The sequence below is a fragment of the Limanda limanda genome, chromosome 1 (genome assembly GCF_963576545.1).
Source record: "Limanda limanda chromosome 1, fLimLim1.1, whole genome shotgun sequence".
NCBI classification, from domain to species: domain Eukaryota; kingdom Metazoa; phylum Chordata; class Actinopteri; order Pleuronectiformes; family Pleuronectidae; genus Limanda; species Limanda limanda.
Window position 1 is genome coordinate 16855318 of NC_083636.1, and position 19120 is coordinate 16874437.

A 19120-nucleotide genomic window follows, 5' to 3' on the forward strand; every position below is an offset into this window, starting at 1 on the left:
TAATAGTGCCAAATGTAGTTGTTTCTTTGCTTTGGCATATTATGTTATTGGTGTCTTATTAGGCTATTTAAAATATTGTGATCCACTCTCTGCTACAGTTTGCGTTTTCAGTCACAAGTATAAATATTAGTACAGTGCAAACAAACAAACAAGATCAAAGATAAGCTAGACTAAACAGTATTTAAATATTATTCATGTGGATTGATACAGTCAGAGAACTGCTGCTCCATCTCAAGCATCCATCAATCATCGTGTGGCATCTTTTTTTATGTCATGCACATGTTGCAGAAGTACCATGACGGCTCAGTGGTTCCTGCCCCCACAGCAAAATGCATGCTCTCCTCATGTTTGCATGGAGGAGCTTACACATCATTCTGTATGGAATGCACGTTAGGCACTGCTCCTTGTACTGTGGCGATCCTTCCATGTAGCTGCTCTATGACTCTTTATTGCTCCTCAACAGTTAGATTATTCAAATGCAGAAGAACAATTAAAAATAACTTGATGATGGAATAAAATGACTGTGAAATAGACGGTCTATAGTGTGTATACATATTATATTCTGACATACCTTAGACTCCATACATTGTTCCAGGCCCTCGTCGGATTATTGAAGTCATTTTTCTGCTTGGCCAATTCACTGCTGAGAATCTCATACATACGTAAAAAGATGGAAAATATGCTGAGATTGCAGGAAAATATTGAACTGTCGGAGATCCATAGAGACATAGAGAAATCGCCTATTTTGAGACTATGGCTTTAGAAGTATTAGACAACATTTATGAGCAGGTATACGTTTCTTATTTCGATGCTCACAAGGTGATCAATAAACTGGGTTTTCCAATAACTTATCATACATTTACATACACCATGTTCATGTCCTTAACAACACAGAGACCAGGAAGAGAGACCTTCTCTCCTTCTTGGGAGCTATTTTTCAAATCCTTGAGGCTGCATTTCCAGCTGACTCATCTGTTTGGGGGATTCTTTCAGAGACAATAATTTTCCTTTCTGTTTTTCCTACAGGGTAAAAGCTCTGGTAGCACACCAACAGGCACTCAAAAGAAGGTGAAGAGAACTCTCCCCAATCCACCATCGGAGGATGAGTCAACAACCAGTGGCCAGACAGCATACAGCACTGGTTCAGCCCGCCGGAGAATGTGCCGCAATTCCAACATGGCACGTGCCAAGATCCTTCAAGACATCGATCGAGAACTCAATATGGTGGAGCGTGAGTCCTCCAAGCTCCGGAAAAAACAAGCAGAGCTAGATGAGGAGGAGAAAGAGATTGATGCCAAGCTGAGGTACTTAGAGATGGGTATTAATCGGAGAAAAGATGCACTGCTGATAGAGAGAGAGAAGAGAGAAAGGGCCTACTTACAGAGTGTTGCTGAAGACAGAGACTACATGTCAGACAGTGAGGTTAGCAACATCCGTGAGACTAGAGGTGGGCGTGGAGCTGGTGAGGATGAAGAGATTGAAGTTCATGGTCTTGAACGTCCCAGGACAGCTCCTCAGTCAGAATTGGATGAGTTTCTCCCACCTCAAACCAAGCACGAGTATGGGAAATACTCCCAGTATCAATACTCTCAAAGCCAATACCAGCAGACTCTCTACGAGACTCCCCAGTCCTACCAGTCTCATTCCATCTATTCCTCTGTCCCCTCGCTCACTAGCGCACAGCAGCAGAGTTACCATCAGATGCTACTGTTGCAGCAGAAAGCTGCAAGACAAGCAGCGCTGCTCTCAGAGCTGGAAGCAACTAAATATGAAGTCATTAGTCGCCAGCCGGATCCCACATCATCAGCTTATCTAGGAGTCAAGTATGACAAATATGGCAACCATCTTGATCTCAGAGCCTTGGATGTCGGAAGTATAGCAAGTAGCCCCATGTCAGCTATCTCTGATTCCTATTACACTGATGTAGATCACCATACACCTCGGAGTTACATGCTGCTGGAAGATGCTGCAGAACTAGCTAAGGGCTCTACAGGTCTGTCGTCATCATATATTCTGGCTGAGAGGGAGCTAGCTAAGGCGGAGAAGCTGCTGCGAAGGAGTGCTGCAGATCTGGGGTCTACTGACTATCTGGGCTCCACCTCCAGACTCCATACATTTGGAAAGACCCCCGATGAAGAGGATACGATGGAGGAACCGTATGAACTGAAACTCCTGAAGCAGCAGCTCAAGCAGGAGTTTAGGAGAAGCACAGGTGGGACAGAAAGCTTAGAGCGCCTGACAGGCCTCTCCCAGGACTACTACACCCCCAGCACTGCCGTCTCTAGTTACTCCCAAAGACACTATCCAAAGACTGACAAGTATAGCATCAGCCGTCTTACTCTAGAGAAGCAGGCCGCTAAACAACTCCCAGCATCTATATTGTACCAAAAACACAAGACTCCGCTGGTAGATCCTAAAATCTCATCCAAGTATTCCTCGGTTACAGACAGCAGAGGTCTAGAAACAGACTATAACAACTATCTGGGCTCTACCAGTGCGTCTCCACGATCCAGCCGACTTATGCAGGACGAGATTACCTTTGGCCTTCGTAAGAATATCGCTGAGCAGCAAAAGTACCTTGGGTCAACCTTGGGTGCCAACTTGGCTGGATCCCTAAATTTGGGCCAGAGCTTAGGTTTGGACTCTGCTTATCCTAGTGGTAGTCGCTCAAGACCCTCATCCAGGCCCACCTCTTGCTATGGCCTGGATTTGTCTCTCAAACGGGACCCTTCTAACTCTTCTCTGAGACTCAAAGGGGACGGAGAATCATCAGGAGATGGACCAAGCTATCAAACCCCCTCTGGCCGCACCAAACCTACCAGCCTTCCTATTGTGCAAAGTGGACGTGGCCGGTTGCCCATAGTGGCCCAGAACTCAGAGGAAGAGAGTCCCTTGAGCCCTGTCGGACAGCCCATGGGTATGGCCCGGGCATCGGCAGGACCTCTGCCACCCATTTCAGCTGATTCAAGGGACCAGTATGGTTCCTGCCTGTCCTTGCAGGACTCCCAGCAACATATCAGGGAAGAGCCGACCAGGGGTAGGGGTTATGTGCTCCTGGATGACCTTCAGGGCACCATGTCAGATAGTGAAGGTAAAAAAAAGACTAATTACACTGTCATTCTTTTCCTTTTTAATATTTCATCCCTGAGCATGTCTAGTTATGTTTTGTCCTGCATGCATGTATTACTAATGTGAATAATATTTAGTTATTGTGTATTTATTGAAAGCCTGCATGTGTTTGTCATTTTCCTGTTTTCACGTTTTCACTAAAACTTTGGTGAATGCACTGTTTCGTCTTTCCCTTTTCTGGTGTTGGTACATTTGGTCACTCTCGCTGAGATCTGTTGTGCATGCGTTCCTTTGCATATGTCGCTATGTCCTAAAGGATGCATGTACTGTCTTCCTGTTCGTGTTCAAGATATTCCAGACTTTCTGCTATTCTAAGTAAGATTGTACTTTCCATTACATCTACGTCATGTGGGAGGTTAGCGCTTGTGGTAATCCATAGTTAATTCAGAGAAAACTATAATTTGTCACTGTTTCAAGTCTCAAAGAAGATTGTTTTCAAGTTTCTCAAATCCAAGACTTGAGCCACGATCAAAGAATTTATTTCAGATCTAGAAATCTTTATTTTGAAACCCTGAAAAAGTGCCTCCCCACATGAAAAGTAACACAACTGGTCCAGAATTCAGTCAATTGAGCCCGTTCTTCTAAAAGTATTTTAATTATAAGCTAATTATCAGCTGCATTTTCAACCCAGCAAATGTAATAGCCAACAATATATCAATTATATATTTTTCGATGTGTCATGTGAGATATTGTTGTTGTATTTCATAATCACATGTGTGGTTTATTAGGATTCTAAACTGTAGGCAAGAAGAATACTTTACTCCAGTTAAATAATAAAAAGAATGATTTAAAGCATGTTGTCCTCCCAGTAAAAGGAACATGATTATTTTCATGTTTGAAATCCTCACGTGTGCAATAAATTCCAAACTTCAACTTGCATGTCTTGTCGTGAATACTTGCTTGTTCTGTTTTGTGATGCATCAGTGATTTTATGTTGCATGGAACACGTTTATGCCTGATATTCTTTATCTGCAGTTTCTTTGTATTGATTTGACCCATTATTGGCTCATTATTTCCTGTATGTTTCACTGTAAAAATATAATAATCTTAAATAAACAACAATACAAGTACAAATGTTATAAAAAATAGCAATGAAAATGAAAGTAAATCTCAGTTTACTGCAGTAAGTTTTCTTAAATGTGACAGTTTAAGCTAGTGCAGATTCTGATGAAGGTCTTATTGTTTTACTGCATCATTCTGCTTTCAAAGTTTAAAGATCCAAGTTGTGATTTATCTCTAATGCAGCGTAACCACCTTTTTGATCAATTCATATGGATCTCATAATCATGCAATGTAAACTCGTTTGCCTTGATTCCAGCCCTAAGTGACTCCCTGATGGCTTTGAACAGAGACGATGCGACCAATGGTAGAGTATTAGTTCAGTTCTTTAGTCATTCACAAGCTAACACGTGAACCTGCACCACAAGTAAAATGCAATGCTCCATAAAATGATGACTACATGTTGGGGAGGTTAAGGACAATTGTAAAATTGCAAATAAATATCACATTAACTTTCAATTTTTTATATGTTTGCAAATGCAGTTTTGCAAATCTATACATTATACATTCACATTCCTAAAGACTGGAGAATAATAGGAGCAAATGTACATACCCAACATTTACAGTCGTAGGAAATTACTCTATAGGTTATACATCATCTACCAAACATATTTTACAAATACTGTTCAAGCTGCATTACTTTTTATGCTTATTCTACAGCACCTGTGAAAATGTTGTGTTTCTCAGCATAATCTTTCCTAGTGAAATAATAAATCAGCTTTCTTTTTGCCCTTCCTCATAATTTCACCTCAGCTTCCAATGAGTATTTGCTTTCCACGAATATACATTTTTGCTAATCACCTTTTTAATTTAATAATTTAATCACCTTTGAATCAGAGGTCATCCTCCCCAGTTGGGTGAAAAAGCACCGGTTGTCGGATTGGCTCTAAAGTAGCGCTTTTTTTTATCCCTGAAGCCTACCACCTTAGACGAGAGGAGACAGACTGGTTTGACAACCCGAGAGATGGGCGTTTGGACAACGTACAAGACAAGAGACAGGTGAAACACGGAAGAAAAAAAACACACAAACACACGTTGTATAAAAGTTCTCACAATTTACCGTATACCACGTCCGAGCAGAAATAAAATGCATGCACCTTGGCTGTCAGAATGTGGTTTGTACCCAGTTTAATTAAAATACCTATTACTTATCTCCCATTTACCTTGTACAAAAATCTCACCATTGTGTGTGGACCACAGGGAAAAGCCCCATACTACCCCTTCCCTCACCTCAGGGTCAAACTGCAGAGGGATCCCAAAGACCGCAGTGTCTCAGGTAAAGTACCACAGCTTACGACATTTCATTCGGTTCCATCCGCATGCCAGTGTGTACTGCAGTAGTTGAATGCACTCTAAAAGCTAATGCGCTGTTGACTGTGATGCACGATTTAGATTTCATTGCTTAACAACTGCATCCGCCATGCACCGCTTACAGCACGGATATTCTCTTTCCTTTAATTGGATTTTAACGATGATGGAATGGATTTTCGAAATGATTCAAAAAAAGGTTGAAGTCAATAGAATGGGCACATTATTATGGATCATAACGCGTCGTCACTGGGTTTATCGAGCATGACTGGTGTGCTTCATGCGTTTTTATTTACTCGATATTCAGGCCAAACCTCGACAAACTGGCGAGTCTCTTCTGCTGCCATTACGGTTCCATCACACCATTCCTGCAGGCTCGAAGCAGGCAGACATTTCATTTCCTGGCCTCCCCTTTGATTTGGCTGCTCTCCACGCTCATCAGTCATTGCCGTGCTCAAAATGGCGTATCCTTCACACTCAGGATTATCTTATGCAATTAACAAACAGCCCACAAAGGAGGCATGTTGTTCACGAGGGCCCCGGTGCTGAGTCATTTTTCGCCTCAGTCCTTTTGTTCTCTCGCTGCAGTAAACATGTTTGAGTGTTTTGCGCTGAAAAATGATTCTGTGTAGGTGAAGGCCTTTCTCTATGTGTGACCTGTGGAGGAATATAATAGATCCTTGTATATTTTGTGGATAGGCAGCACACAAGTTGGTGTGTATCTCTTGACACATGCACCATCCACACATTATACATATTTACACTGATTAATTGAACCTACACAAGGCTTAAATAAACCAGTGTTGAAAATGAGATATAAATGTGTTCTTTCTTCACTTTTCTTGTCAATTTATTATGAATATTTACAATCCCTATTGTAGAATAAATGTAAGATGTCAATTTACAAATTAGAACATAACATTTTGCATCCTGGTGATTTCCCATTGACATACCACAATAAAAATTCAAATGGAAAAGCTGATTCCCCAAAGTCTAATTCAGTTTTACCTAAATGTGCTTCAGCGTGTTGGCTTTGTAGAGAGTTCACTTTCCTGAGTTTACGTGCGTCTACATCCAAAAGAAGAAGAAGATGTTCGATGCCAATGTTTGGCTCTCACCAGTTATTGTTTTTGAACGTGAACAGGAAATGGTCTGGGTATCCGCGTGGTCGGAGGGAAAGAGGTCCCCGGCAGTAATGGAGACATTGGTGCCTACGTTGCCAAAGTCCTACCTGGTGGAGCTGCGGAACAAACGGGAAAGATTCTCGAAGGTATGACCCTTAATCAAACTAAACATTGCTTTTATCACCTCCTGTATAAAATAAACTTTTCAGGATGCTGTCCAATGATTGTGACCCACGAAATGTGTCTTTTCCTGTCATTAATAATGTGTTTTTGGCTATTTTTCCTCTAAAATGTCATCAGATAAACCACCTACAGTAAGTGTCATGTGGGTGGAACCTACTACAGCCACAGTCAGATATGTCACCGAGTCCCGATGTGAATTTAACGCACTAACCAGCAGATATATGACCTGTGGTCTCACCCTGACGCTCCTCTCACTGACACCACATGAGGATGAATTGCTGCGGTAGTGTATTTACAGGAGCCCATTTTACGAGGCCTTATTGATTTCACACGAGGGAATTGGGGGGGCAGTTAACCCTCTCGACCTCCCGGCTCCATCGGTCTACTCCCAGTCCCTTAGTCTCTGCGTTGTAGGTGTCGGACAATTGGTGAAGCTGTTGGTTTTTTGAAACTGCCACTCTGGTTGATCTATGGATGGCGAGATATAGGGAGGGACAAATATATACGGCTGAGCTCTGTGGATGTGTTCGTGTTTGAGCGGGGGGGCAATTCTTCCCTCACGTTCTGTGTCTTCTTCCATTTCCTGTTTTGTTGTTCTCTCCTTTCGTGTCGCTAGCTTCTCTCCTCCTCCTTCTGTTTGTCTGTGCTCTTCTTCATCGGGACATTCTGAGATAGTTCCAGTGAAAAACTGCAAAGATAAAACAAACAGGAAACTGAAAAAAATTGATTGTGTATGACAGTCAAATTATATAGGTGTAACTCGAGTTCTTATTATATTGCATCATACATCATCACATATCAAGAGCCTTACACCACTAGAGCTCCATGTTAGTGATATGAAGATCCCACTGTCTGATCCATCGTGGCTCGGCCCTGAGCCCAGTAAGAAGTCTGTGGTTGAAGCAGATGAAGACTGCTCGGAGTCCAAGAGTCAGGATGCATCTGTGGTGTTGTTCGCCACAAGGACAACTCGACCACGATTACACCCATAACCCTGTCATCAACAGTCAGTGGGAACACAGCGTCTCCCTCGCCACGGCGTGAATAAGGAGGAAACGTTGTCAGATCCAACCGGCGAGGACGCTTGACACAGAACCAGTGTGTGTGTGTGTTTGTTGCTGAAAGTCCGGACTCACAATGGGACCAATTTTGATGAATAAAAATCAAAGTGAAACTCCAGCACACCTTCCCTGTCACTCACACATGCAGCGAGAGGGGGTCCCCGCAAACATAGGACCCTCCTGATGAGCTGTTTCAATCTGTGTAAGTCCTGCCGGCGTGCAGGGTGTGTGTGTGTGTTTTGGGTTTGCCGTGCTGTGTGGATTTCAAATCAACTCCCTCTGCTGAGTTTAAATACGGATAAATGGTCAGTTCCTGCTCCGAGACATTGGTCATCGCTGCAGCAGACTGGAGATTAGATCCTGTATTTCTTTCCAGCCAATAATGCATCCTTTTTGAAGTGTTATCCCGCGAATCCTGGTTTTAGAGCTCAGACAGCACAAGGCCGTGTTGGAGTTTTGAATCCTTGAGCAGCTTTGTCACACGGCCGCTGTTTGGGCTGTCACCGGCATTCGTCTCTCCGGCTCTGGCTCCAGTCCGATGCGCATGTTGTTCCAGCGCAAGATTAAAAGCGCGTCAAGTTGTTTTCTCATGATGTTTCGCTGTGAATCGATTTAGAATGAATTGATCCTTTATTCATTCCCAGAGCCGCACGCTTCATGGTTTTCATCTTCTTGGTTTCAATTGAAGTGTTTGTGTGGAATCTGCACAACACTGTATTTTTTTTTAACAACATTTTTTTCATTGTGTGTAGGAATGCAAGTCCTGGAGTGGAACGGAGTTCTTCTGACGGGCAAGACGTATGAAGAAGTGCAGGGGCTCGTTGGGCAGCCGTGTAATGATGCAGAAGTCTGTGTCAGACTGTGAGTGTCTTTCTCTCCCTCTATATCATTTCTTCCAATGCTGTTTTTCAGTCTGTCTCTATTCCAGCGACAGACAGTGGCCGGATGATGTTTTCAGGTTGTCCATCTGTCTGTCCTAACGTCCATCCGTCCCATTCTTTTGAACCCAATATATTTTAAGAAGGTCTTGATGTTCACCTAGACCCAAAGATCAACTTATTCAATTTTGGTGTTTAAAGGTCAATGTTACAGTGTTTTTGGCGATAACTGGTCAAGAATTAAAGCGCAGTATGGTATTTCCTGACTGAGTCTGTAACTCAGCATTCTTATTATATCTTCATATATATCATTCTTCACTTTTTCTCATTGACACATTTTTATTTTTATTTATTTTCCAACATATATATCAATCAATCAATCAAGTTTTATTTGTATAGCCCACATTCACAAATAACAATTCGTCTCATAGGGCTTTAACATTGTGTGACATCCTCTGTCCTTAACCCTCAGCAAGAGTAAGGAAAAACTACTAAAAACCTTTTTCACAGGTAAAAATATGTAGAAACCTCAGAGAGAACCACATGTGAGGGATCCCTCTCTCAGGACGGACAGAAGTGCAATAGATGTCAGGTGTAAGAAAACATCATCAGGATTTTTAGCAGCATCGATGAGGGTAAACATTTTTAAATACTATGTGTCAGGCAGTCCCGCTGCAATCACAGTCTCTGGCCAGCAGCCAGCAAGACCACGATCCAGCATCAGGATGGGATCCACTATAATCTACAGTCATTGTCCACCGCCGCCAGTTAGAATCCATTATCAGCTGCCGCCTCGGTCGTGGTCCCTCATCATCCTATGCCAACGAGACAAAGGATCCTCCATTACAACGACGATCAGCTGGCACGATACAGAATCCACAGAACTGGATCCACCATTGCGACCTCTGACGCGCGATCCACAATCATAATCCATGGTGCGGCCACAGCTGTGGCCCTGCATCCGCGGGCGCTAATGCACAGAAACTCCAGGAAATGGGGTCAAGTTGGTAACATGTACTGATGAGATAAGAATTATCTTGATGTGATAAATATGGAGAAAAGGAAGGAGAAGCAGGAAAGAGAAGCTCCGTGTGTCTTGTGTCATAAATTCCCTGTGCGTCTTAGCATCATCAGGGGTTTTTGCCATTTAATCAATTTTGGAACATCGCACAAATTAGTTCTAACTATAAGCTTTATCAAAAAGGAAGGTTTTGAGTCTACTTTTAAACGAACAGAGCGTGTCTGCTTCCCTAACTGAAAGTGAGAGATTATTCCACAGGAGTGGGGCTTGATGGCTAAAAGCTCTGGCTCCTACTCTACTTTTAGAGACTTTAGGGACAACAAGTAAACCTGAGTTCTGGGATCGGAGTGCTCTAGTAGGTTGATATGGAACTAACATCTCTTTAAGGTAAAGAGGTGCCATATCATTAAGGGCCTTGAAGGTGAGGAGGAGAATTTTAAATTCTATTCTAGATTTAACAGGAAGCCAGTGTAGTGATGCTAATACTGGAGAAATGTGCTCTCTTTTCTTAGTTCTCGTCAGGACACGTGCTGCGGCATTTTGGACCAGCTGCAGAGTCTTTAACGACTTGCTGCTGGAGCCTGATAATAGTGAATTACAGTAGTCCAGTCTCGATGTAACAAAGGCGTGGACTAGTTTTTCTGCATCTTTTTGCGAAAGGACATGTCTGATTTTTTAGATATTACGCAAGTGGAAAAACGCGGTCCTAGAAATTACTTTTAAGTGACTATTAAAGGACAAATCAGGATCGAAGATCACTCCCAAGTTCCTGACTGTGTCATTGGAAGCAAGGGCAATGTCATCTAGCGCAGCTATATCATTAGATAATGTATCTCTAAGGTGTTTAGGGCCGAGTATTATAACCTCTGTTTTATCTGAGTTTAATAAGAGAAAATTGCGGGTCATCCAGGTTTTTATGTCCTTGAGACATGCTCGAAGTTTAGTTAATTGATTACTTTGATCAGGTTTTATTGACAAATATAACTGGGTGTCATCCGCATAGCAGTGGAAATTTACCGAGTGTGTCCTGATAATGTTTCCTAGTGGAAGCATATATAATGAGAATAAAATTGGGCCGAGCACAGACCCCTGTGGGACACCATGGTTAACTTTGGTGCGCACCGATGACTCATCATTGATTTGAACGAATTGGGAGCGATCAGCAAAATAAGATTTAAACCAGTTTAAGGCCGTTCCTTTAATGTTAATTAACTGTTTTAGTCTCTCTAATAAAATTTGATGGTCAATTGTGTCGAATGCTGCACTGAGATCTAACAGAACGAGGACAGACACAAGTCCCTGATCTGAAGCTATTAGAAGGTCATTAGTGACTTTTGCCAGGGCTGTATCTGTGCTGTGATTGGTTCTAAACCCCGACTGAAAGTCTTCATATATATTATTTTCCTGGAGAAACTCACACAGCTGATTGGCTACAACTTTTTCTAAGATTTTAGATAGGAAGGGGAGATTAGATATTGGCCTGTAATTTGCTAAAACCTCTGGGTCTAGGGTGGTTTTTTTGAGTAGGGGTTTGATTACAGCTATTTTAAAAGACTGTGGTACATAACCTGATGATAATGACAGATTGATTGTGTTAAGTAACGAATTATCTATTAGGGGCAGAATTTCTTTAAGTAATTTAGTTGGAATTGGATCTAAAATACAGGTTGTTGGTTTAGAACCTGAGACTATTTTGGTAAACTGATCACGGGTGATCAGAGCGAAGCTGTCTAAGTAATGGGAAGGATTCTCAGCCGTTTCTGAGATCTCTATTGTTGGGAGGGTATTAGTGCCAATTGAGGGCAGGAGATGATTGATTTTATTTCTAATAGTTAGAATTTTATCATTAAAAAAAGTCATAAAGATATTGCTATTTAGGGATCGAGGAATACTGGGTTCGGTGGAGGTGTGACTCTCTGTCAGCCTGGCTACAGTGCTGAAGAGAAACCTTGGGTTGTTTTTATTCTCTTCTATTAGTTTTGAATAATAGGCAGCTCTTGCTTTGTGGAGAGCCTTTTTATATTCTTTAACACTACTCTTCCAGTCTAGGAGATTTTCAACACTGTTGCTGGAGCGCCACTTCCTTTCTAGTTTTCTTGATATTTGTTTCAACTCATGTGTCTTGGAACTATACCACGGAGCTAATTGACTATGTTTTACACATTTCTTTTTTATAGGCGCTATTGAGTCTAGTGTTAATCGTAATGAGTCTGCAGAGCTGTCTATGAGGTGGTCAATCTCAATAGAGCTCGGGTTTTTAAAGGATTTGGTGTTTATGTCGACGGATAATACGGGTTTAAATGTAATCGGAATTATTTCCTTAAATTTAGCTACAGCACTATCAGGTAGACATCTAGAAAATGAGTTTTTTATATGACACGATCTGATTTTTTCCCCCAGTGATCTCAACATGCTTGCTGAGTCTGATGGTTCCCAGCATCTGGATTTCCAGGATCACAGCAAAGGTACATTACATTTTTTTTCTTGTTGTTTTTTTATAACTCCAGCCACAACGTTATTTTACTGCTTCTCACTTCCTCTCCACCATCTCTGCCTCCTCTGGATTCTCTTAATTAACTTGCGTCGCTATGATTCGCTCTTTTCTCAAGTTCAACCATGCGTTACTTATAGCCTTTATTCCACTGAATTTCATTGAACCATTCTGGGAACATTAAATCGTTCTGCTGCTATAAAGCAGCGCCTTAATATTCAGCTTGATATTGTCATGTTCATGGTTTCTGTTGGAATTGGTGAACAAAGTTTTCCATCTTTGCAACTTTCCCTTCATAAGCAGCAGTTAGAAAATGCAAGGGACTGTGTAGGTATGATGATGATGATGATGATGATGATGATGATGATGATGATGATGATGATGATGATGATGATGATGATGATGATGATGATGATGATGATGATGATGATGATGATGATGATGATGATGATTGGTACCTGTGTCCGTTGTAATGCACCCTGTAGGGGACAGACCTCCCCGGTCTCCAGGCGTTGACCCCAAGCAGCTGGCGGCTGAGCTGCAGAAAGTGTCCCAGCAGCAGGCTCCCTCATCCACCTCCGCCTCAGGTCTGCCCGCCACCAGCTCAGCGACCTCCAGTCCCGCTCAGCCGGGGTCACCGTCCGTCAGCAAGAAACGCCACAGCAGCAAGGCGAGTTGCTGGGATCCCACTTTACAACAAGGAATTATAAATTCACTCAAAAATAGGAGAAAATAAAGGAAAGGGCCTGGTAGCACTTGTTAAATGTGCTTATTCACTCGCATGCACAGTAAAATATGGCCTATTAAACAAATCACGCAGAATTAGAATTAGAGGCCACATTGAGCCGTAATAAAGAAACTGAATCTGAACTTCAATGGGTAGTTGGCTATTTGCAGACAGCACTGCATAAGGGTATTTTCTTTTCTAATCAGAATAGATTAACAGAAAAGAACAAATTAAATAGAAAACTAAAACAATAGCAGAACAGCCGTAAAACTGTTTGTAACGCACAGCATGAAGTACAGTACAGTACAGTACAGTACAGTACAGAACAGTACACAGTGTACACCACAAACACCCACCAGTAAACTTGAGCCCTCCACCTACAGATTCTTTCCAGCAGGAGCCTGACATGTTGCTTTTAACTCTTACAGACGACAGATGGAACAAAGATCCAGTCTCATCCCATCTCCGGAGAGATACAGGTCTGGAGAAAGATGAATTATGTGCTCTCAAATTTAAAATATGTTTAATGCATGTGAATGAATTCCTCTTCACTGTGCTTCATTCTGCAGCTGCAAATCCACTACGACAAGCAGCTGGGAAACCTGATCGTTCACGTCCTGCAGGCCAGAAGCCTCGCACCGCGGGACAACAATGGCTACTCCGACCCGTTTGTCAAAGTGTATCTGCTGCCAGGGAGAGGGTGAGTCTAGGGTGTGGAACCTGCAAGCACAACTGAAATAGTTCAGGAAAAGGAACACGGTCAGTTTAGGATTAACGACGGGAAATGAGAACAAACAGTGTGTAGGTACGATTGATTGAAACAGAAACGTGTACAGGTTTTCAAGGGAATCAATTGATTTTGGCTTCCCATGACATCTTTCAATGTGCAGCACATGGCCTCTCCTATGTATCACCTCCACAGAACCTGCAGTGCACACCGGGTCCGTCAAACGTTTGGTTTTGTACCGTCCCGGGTTCTAGTGCCTCCGCTCCCTTACAGCTGCTGAATGACATCACGTAAATAAGGTTCAGTGCACTTGTGTTGTTGTCGCCCCCGTTGATGGGAACTCTCCTGTAGGTGCGAGTGCAGTCAAAATCAATAGCTCTCATATTTACTTGGAACACAATCCGCACTCGCTCGTACAATCCACAGCTCAGCGCTCACGGTGATTGTGCTTTAATGTGATTGACTCTCCCACCCTCTCTGCTGTATGAGCTCCCGAGAGAGAGAGAGGGAGAGAGAGCTTGTGCTATTTTCTCCCCGTGATCGTTTCAGATACAAGCAGCGATACACGGCTGTGGGCTCCACCGCTCCGTCAGGCTTTTCACTTTCACGGAAGCAGATGCAAACACCACAGTGGATTTTTAGAGAGGGTTGAGATTATGCTAAGTCACATAGAGTGGCTCCCGTGCAGCGGCCGCGCTACAGGAAGTGGTTACGGACACATTTGCACATTTGTTTAAGCGCATGTGTGCACATATTGTATATGTGTGCACATACTGTATATGCTACACGTGTATACATGGTTCTATCTCACAGCTGTAAGAGGCTTTTCAGATGCATCACAGATCTACTGTAAACTTCATGGAGGTCCTGCAGCGCGTTCGATGGTTTCAAACCTAATTTAACACACAGCAACCAGGAGAGAGGAACGAAATGGTGAATTTAATGTGTCAGAGTGAATAAAGCTGGAATTATGCTTCTTGGTGCTGCATTTTATACTTGTACAGATTTGGTTTTGAACACAAGTGTCCACTAGGAAGCAGCGTCACGTTGAACAAATCACAATTTAAAGAAAAAAAGAAAGTGCAGTACCCGTTGTAAACCTGCCTTTCTGGAATGGGCCGTTTCATTTGGTCCTGCGGTGATGCTGGTAGCAGTTTCCAGCTGCAGCACCATCAGGAACTGGAAAACTTAACCCTTCGCCGTGTAAACAAATACGGAAGAATTAACAACAGTGTTGACGGAAACCACAGTGACCAGATGTTTAAAAGATAATAAATGACTCGAAGAAGAATTCAGTTTCTTATGTTCTGCTTGAAGATTGTTTGTGTGCCGGAACTTTCTCTGCTGTCCTCCTGTGCGTAGGTTCACACGGAGGATTGTGCATATGTCCACTGAAGCATAATTCTGGCTTAAGTTGAAATGCAAGGTTTCTGTGTCCCAAAATTGGGGTTTGTACCACCTCCAACCGTTGCTCGTGTGTCTGCAGCAGATCTCCACTCAGTTTGCCAAAGGATGCGTAACATCACCTGAAAGCCCTGTTTACACACACACATGAAATTCATCAGACACCGAAGCACAAGCTCAATCCCACAGCTCCCAGCTCCTGCCCCTGAACACACCGTTAATGACTCACACACTCAGACTACAGTGATTTCTCCCCCCCTCCCCCCCCTCCCACCGCCCTTCCACATACGCACTCACAGTCCACAGACACTCTCTGACCCCCACCCTCCCTCTGACTATTCTTTCTGTATGTTGTTCTTTATATTTAATGCATGCTGGACCCCCCTCAGTCAGGTCATGGTTGTCCAGAACGCCAGGTATGTGACTTGCCCACTTTGGCACTTTTTCTAAATTTGGTTGTCAGTTTGGTGAAGGTGACCGAAACGTCGGGAACCAATCGGAGGCTTTTGATTGATCCGAGTCGCTCAGTCTCACAAAGTCCCTATCACACCCTGGAGCGATTCCGCATCTTCCCCCCACCCCCCCACCCCCTCGTCCCCATATTCTCATGATGTCCCCCCCCCCCTCACCTGTAGGGTCAGTGTCTTTGCATTGCATTTACAAAACCCCCCTAAATAACATCTTACCATGTCCCTTTAACATAACACGTAGAAACATATCGTCCTCTGTGCTGACGATTAACGTTTCCCAGCTAACTGTTGTGTTTCCCTGGTAGATTCTCTGTTTCTGTTCCCTGACATCGACCCCGACCCCCTTTGGTTTGTCCCTGTTTTGTGGTGAAAATCCCCCCAGTAACGTGCCCCCCTCCCAAACCCGACATTGTACTGTGCCCTCGACGTCACATTTAATACACACTCCTATTATTTTTGCGCCGAAGTCCTTATTCATCCCATTATTTCCCAATACATGGAAGATTGTCCTTGTCTCTCCTGAAAACTAACTCCTGCAGGCGAACTCATGAATCTACAATCGTAAATCAAACCTGATACACTGCAAAAAACATCCATCTTAACAAGTCATTCATTCAATTCCAGTGATATTTTATTTCTTAAAACCGAGTGAAATAAAATAAGTCAGTGAAGTCAGATTATGTTGCAAATTGGCCTTAACTTTAACTGAGAATAACTAAATTCAGAAACTTTTTACCCTGTTTTAGGGCATTTACATTTAAAATGACTTGACAGACGTCAAAATGGACTTTTTTGCAGCCCAGCCTGACATCGTACCCGCTCTCCATACCGCCCAAACAATGTGCATCACCTCCATTCTCTCCCCTCTCTACTGTCACGTTGTGCCCTGCTCCAGTGTGTCGTGCTCTCTCTCCACTGGAACCTGCAGGACACACGTCTGTGACCACGCTTTGCGATTTATGTCTCCCCCCCCCCTAAACACAGTGCTGAAAACAAGAGGAGGTCTAAACATGCCGGCAAGAGCCTCAACCCCGAGTGGAACCAGACTGTCATCTACAAGAACATCCACCTGGAGCAGGTGCGTATGTGCTCAGGGACACACGTGCACACTCCGATGGCGCACGTGCAGCATCATACATTTTTCTTACGTCGTCAAAGCGTGAGAATTTGAACGGGTACAGCTTCCAGGCCCCTCCTCACCTTTCCACCGAGCTCCAGAGCTGTCTGCCGAGCACCTCCCTGTGGTGCACGTGCAAGACAATGACGTTAGCCAGACTATTATCACAGTAGCATGAGAGCTGCTGCTGGCTGGGCTAAGTGGGAAACTACTACTGCAAGACTTAACCCTCCGAGCTAAGTGTAAGGGTCGGAATATATATATATACTTGCTCTTAACTCCATGTAAACAAATTGACTGTGTTGTGCAATAGGAGTAGACTTGACGTTGGCTAATTATTAATAATCATGAAATATGATTATTAAAATAATAAAAATTATCTATCAAAAATAATTAAATTATTAATTGAAGATGATCAGTAATCAAATAACAATAAAACCACTAATGAGAAAATAGGAATTATCAATTAGAAAGTACAAGCTATCAATTAACAATGATAAGGTTATCAACCAAGAATAATGAAAATAATTAGTCAAAAACAATAAAATTATCAATTTAAGAATAATACTATCTATATTAATAATTGAGAAAAGGGGGCACCACCCTGGTTTCCAGGGACCAACATATCAAGCTATAATTATCAGTCTCATAATGATAAATGTCAAATTAATAATGTCAATATTTTAATATTAACGATTACTTAATAAACAGTGAAGGCTTCTAAGTTTGAGCACAGGCAATCATAATCCAGCTGTATTCACACACTTATGCACAAATAATCACAGACTACAGATACTTTAATTACAAAAGTATTTATTAAAAAGGGGAAATAAAGTTATAATGTTATTCAATGATTTATCATTTTAACAAGCTCCAATATTTCAAAGATAAACAGAGCAGCAGCACTTATCACAATTCAGAAAATACATGTAAAACCTGCGGTCTACCTATGTATGTCTGTCTCTGTGTGTGTGTGTCTGTGTCAAAGTGTATCTCTGTGTATGTGTGTCTATGTGTGTGTATGTGAAATAAAGTTAGTGTTATTTAATGATTTATCATTTTAACAAACTCCCATATTTCAAAGATAACAGCAGCTTATCACAATTTAGAACACGCATGTAACCTCTGGTCCATCTATGTGTCTCTGTGTGTGTGTGTATCTGTCTGTGTCTATCAAAGTGTCTGTGTGTGTGTGTGTGGGTGTGTGTGTGTGTGTGAGAGAGCGAGAGAGAGAGAAAAGGAAGGGGGCGTGGCGATGACGCAGTCACATCTAAGATGGCGGCCGATCATGATTCGTGGAATCAAGGCCTAAAAACTCTCAAAATGGCGGAATGACTACAAAACAAGATGGCGGAGCCGTTATGAATTTAGAGCCAGGATGGGAGGAGAGAGAGAGAGAAGGCGTGGCAATAATAGACTCAAAATGGTGGGTTAACTTGCGTTATTCAAGATGGAGTCTATGTTAATGACACCATGTGGCCGGAGCTCACACTGGTGGTCGTCACATGAATTACACAAAGGGATTTTCAGACAAAGATAATTCTTTGTCTCTCCTTTGGCCCTGGGCCGCATGGTTTCCAGATGTGTTCAGCCTCTCTAAGTATAGATGTAACTATGTGACATGAACTGTATTCTAAATACAGATCGGAAACGTGTATAGATCGGTCTAGAAGGAGAGAGAGAGAGAGAGAGAGAGAGAGGGAAGAGAACAAACTCTTAAAAATACGCCTGCGATGAGTTAACAGTGATTCACCCCTCAGCCCTCAAGCGAACGTTGTGGGCCGAGGTTCTGACCGGTGAAATCACTGCAGACTCCCACAGACGTTAACAGTGCGGGCGGAGGCGCTTCTCGCGGCCCTATTCACTGTAACACAAAACATTGCCATCAAACCGGAAACCGGAAGTAGCGGCTCGGAGTAGTGGCCGGCTAAAACAATGGAGAAACACGGAGGTTCCACGAACAAAATACATTCAAGTATCAAAACCATACGCTACGTATTAAACTAACATCTGCCCAGACAACATAAGCCTCTTACTGTGACCGTGATTTCGTGGGTTGCATGCGCGTTGGCGCGAATCTCCCGGAGGTTCAGTGAATAGCTTGAAGTCTCTCAGGCGGGCTCCCATGAGCACCGCAGCTGGGCCGGAGCGGATCCGTCGTGCTCCGTGACGGGATGAGGCTTCGTCTTCTTCTGCAGCAGCGGAGATCGTGCTGCCTCACAGGAACGTGCGGCTGCTTGTAGCCGTTGTAGATCGTGTGGAGAAAGAATAAAAGTAAAGTCCGTGTCTCACTCGTCTCGCGAGTGAGATTCCTGTCTGGTCTTTTCAGGTTAAAACAGGAAAATGTCCTTTCAAAATAAAAACGTCAACTAAGATAAAAGAATAAATGACTGAAATTAATTGAAATGAATAAAACAAACG

At 42.9% G+C, this 19120-nt stretch overlaps 1 protein-coding gene across 1 annotated transcript in view; it reads left to right on the plus strand.

The window, feature by feature from the left end:
- The window catches only part of pcloa (piccolo presynaptic cytomatrix protein a), a 60531-nt gene that overhangs the window by 33546 nt on the left and 7865 nt on the right, over nucleotides 1–19120 (plus strand). Inside the window, exons 7-18 of the mRNA XM_061070712.1 lie at nucleotides 1027–3091; nucleotides 4448–4495; nucleotides 5105–5187; nucleotides 5389–5464; nucleotides 6641–6766; nucleotides 8617–8725; nucleotides 12164–12228; nucleotides 12740–12924; nucleotides 13410–13460; nucleotides 13551–13681; nucleotides 15502–15528; nucleotides 16567–16660. Coding sequence (XP_060926695.1) covers nucleotides 1027–3091; nucleotides 4448–4495; nucleotides 5105–5187; nucleotides 5389–5464; nucleotides 6641–6766; nucleotides 8617–8725; nucleotides 12164–12228; nucleotides 12740–12924; nucleotides 13410–13460; nucleotides 13551–13681; nucleotides 15502–15528; nucleotides 16567–16660 — 3060 coding nt within the window. The remainder of the gene's footprint in view (nucleotides 1–1026; nucleotides 3092–4447; nucleotides 4496–5104; nucleotides 5188–5388; nucleotides 5465–6640; nucleotides 6767–8616; nucleotides 8726–12163; nucleotides 12229–12739; nucleotides 12925–13409; nucleotides 13461–13550; nucleotides 13682–15501; nucleotides 15529–16566; nucleotides 16661–19120) is intronic.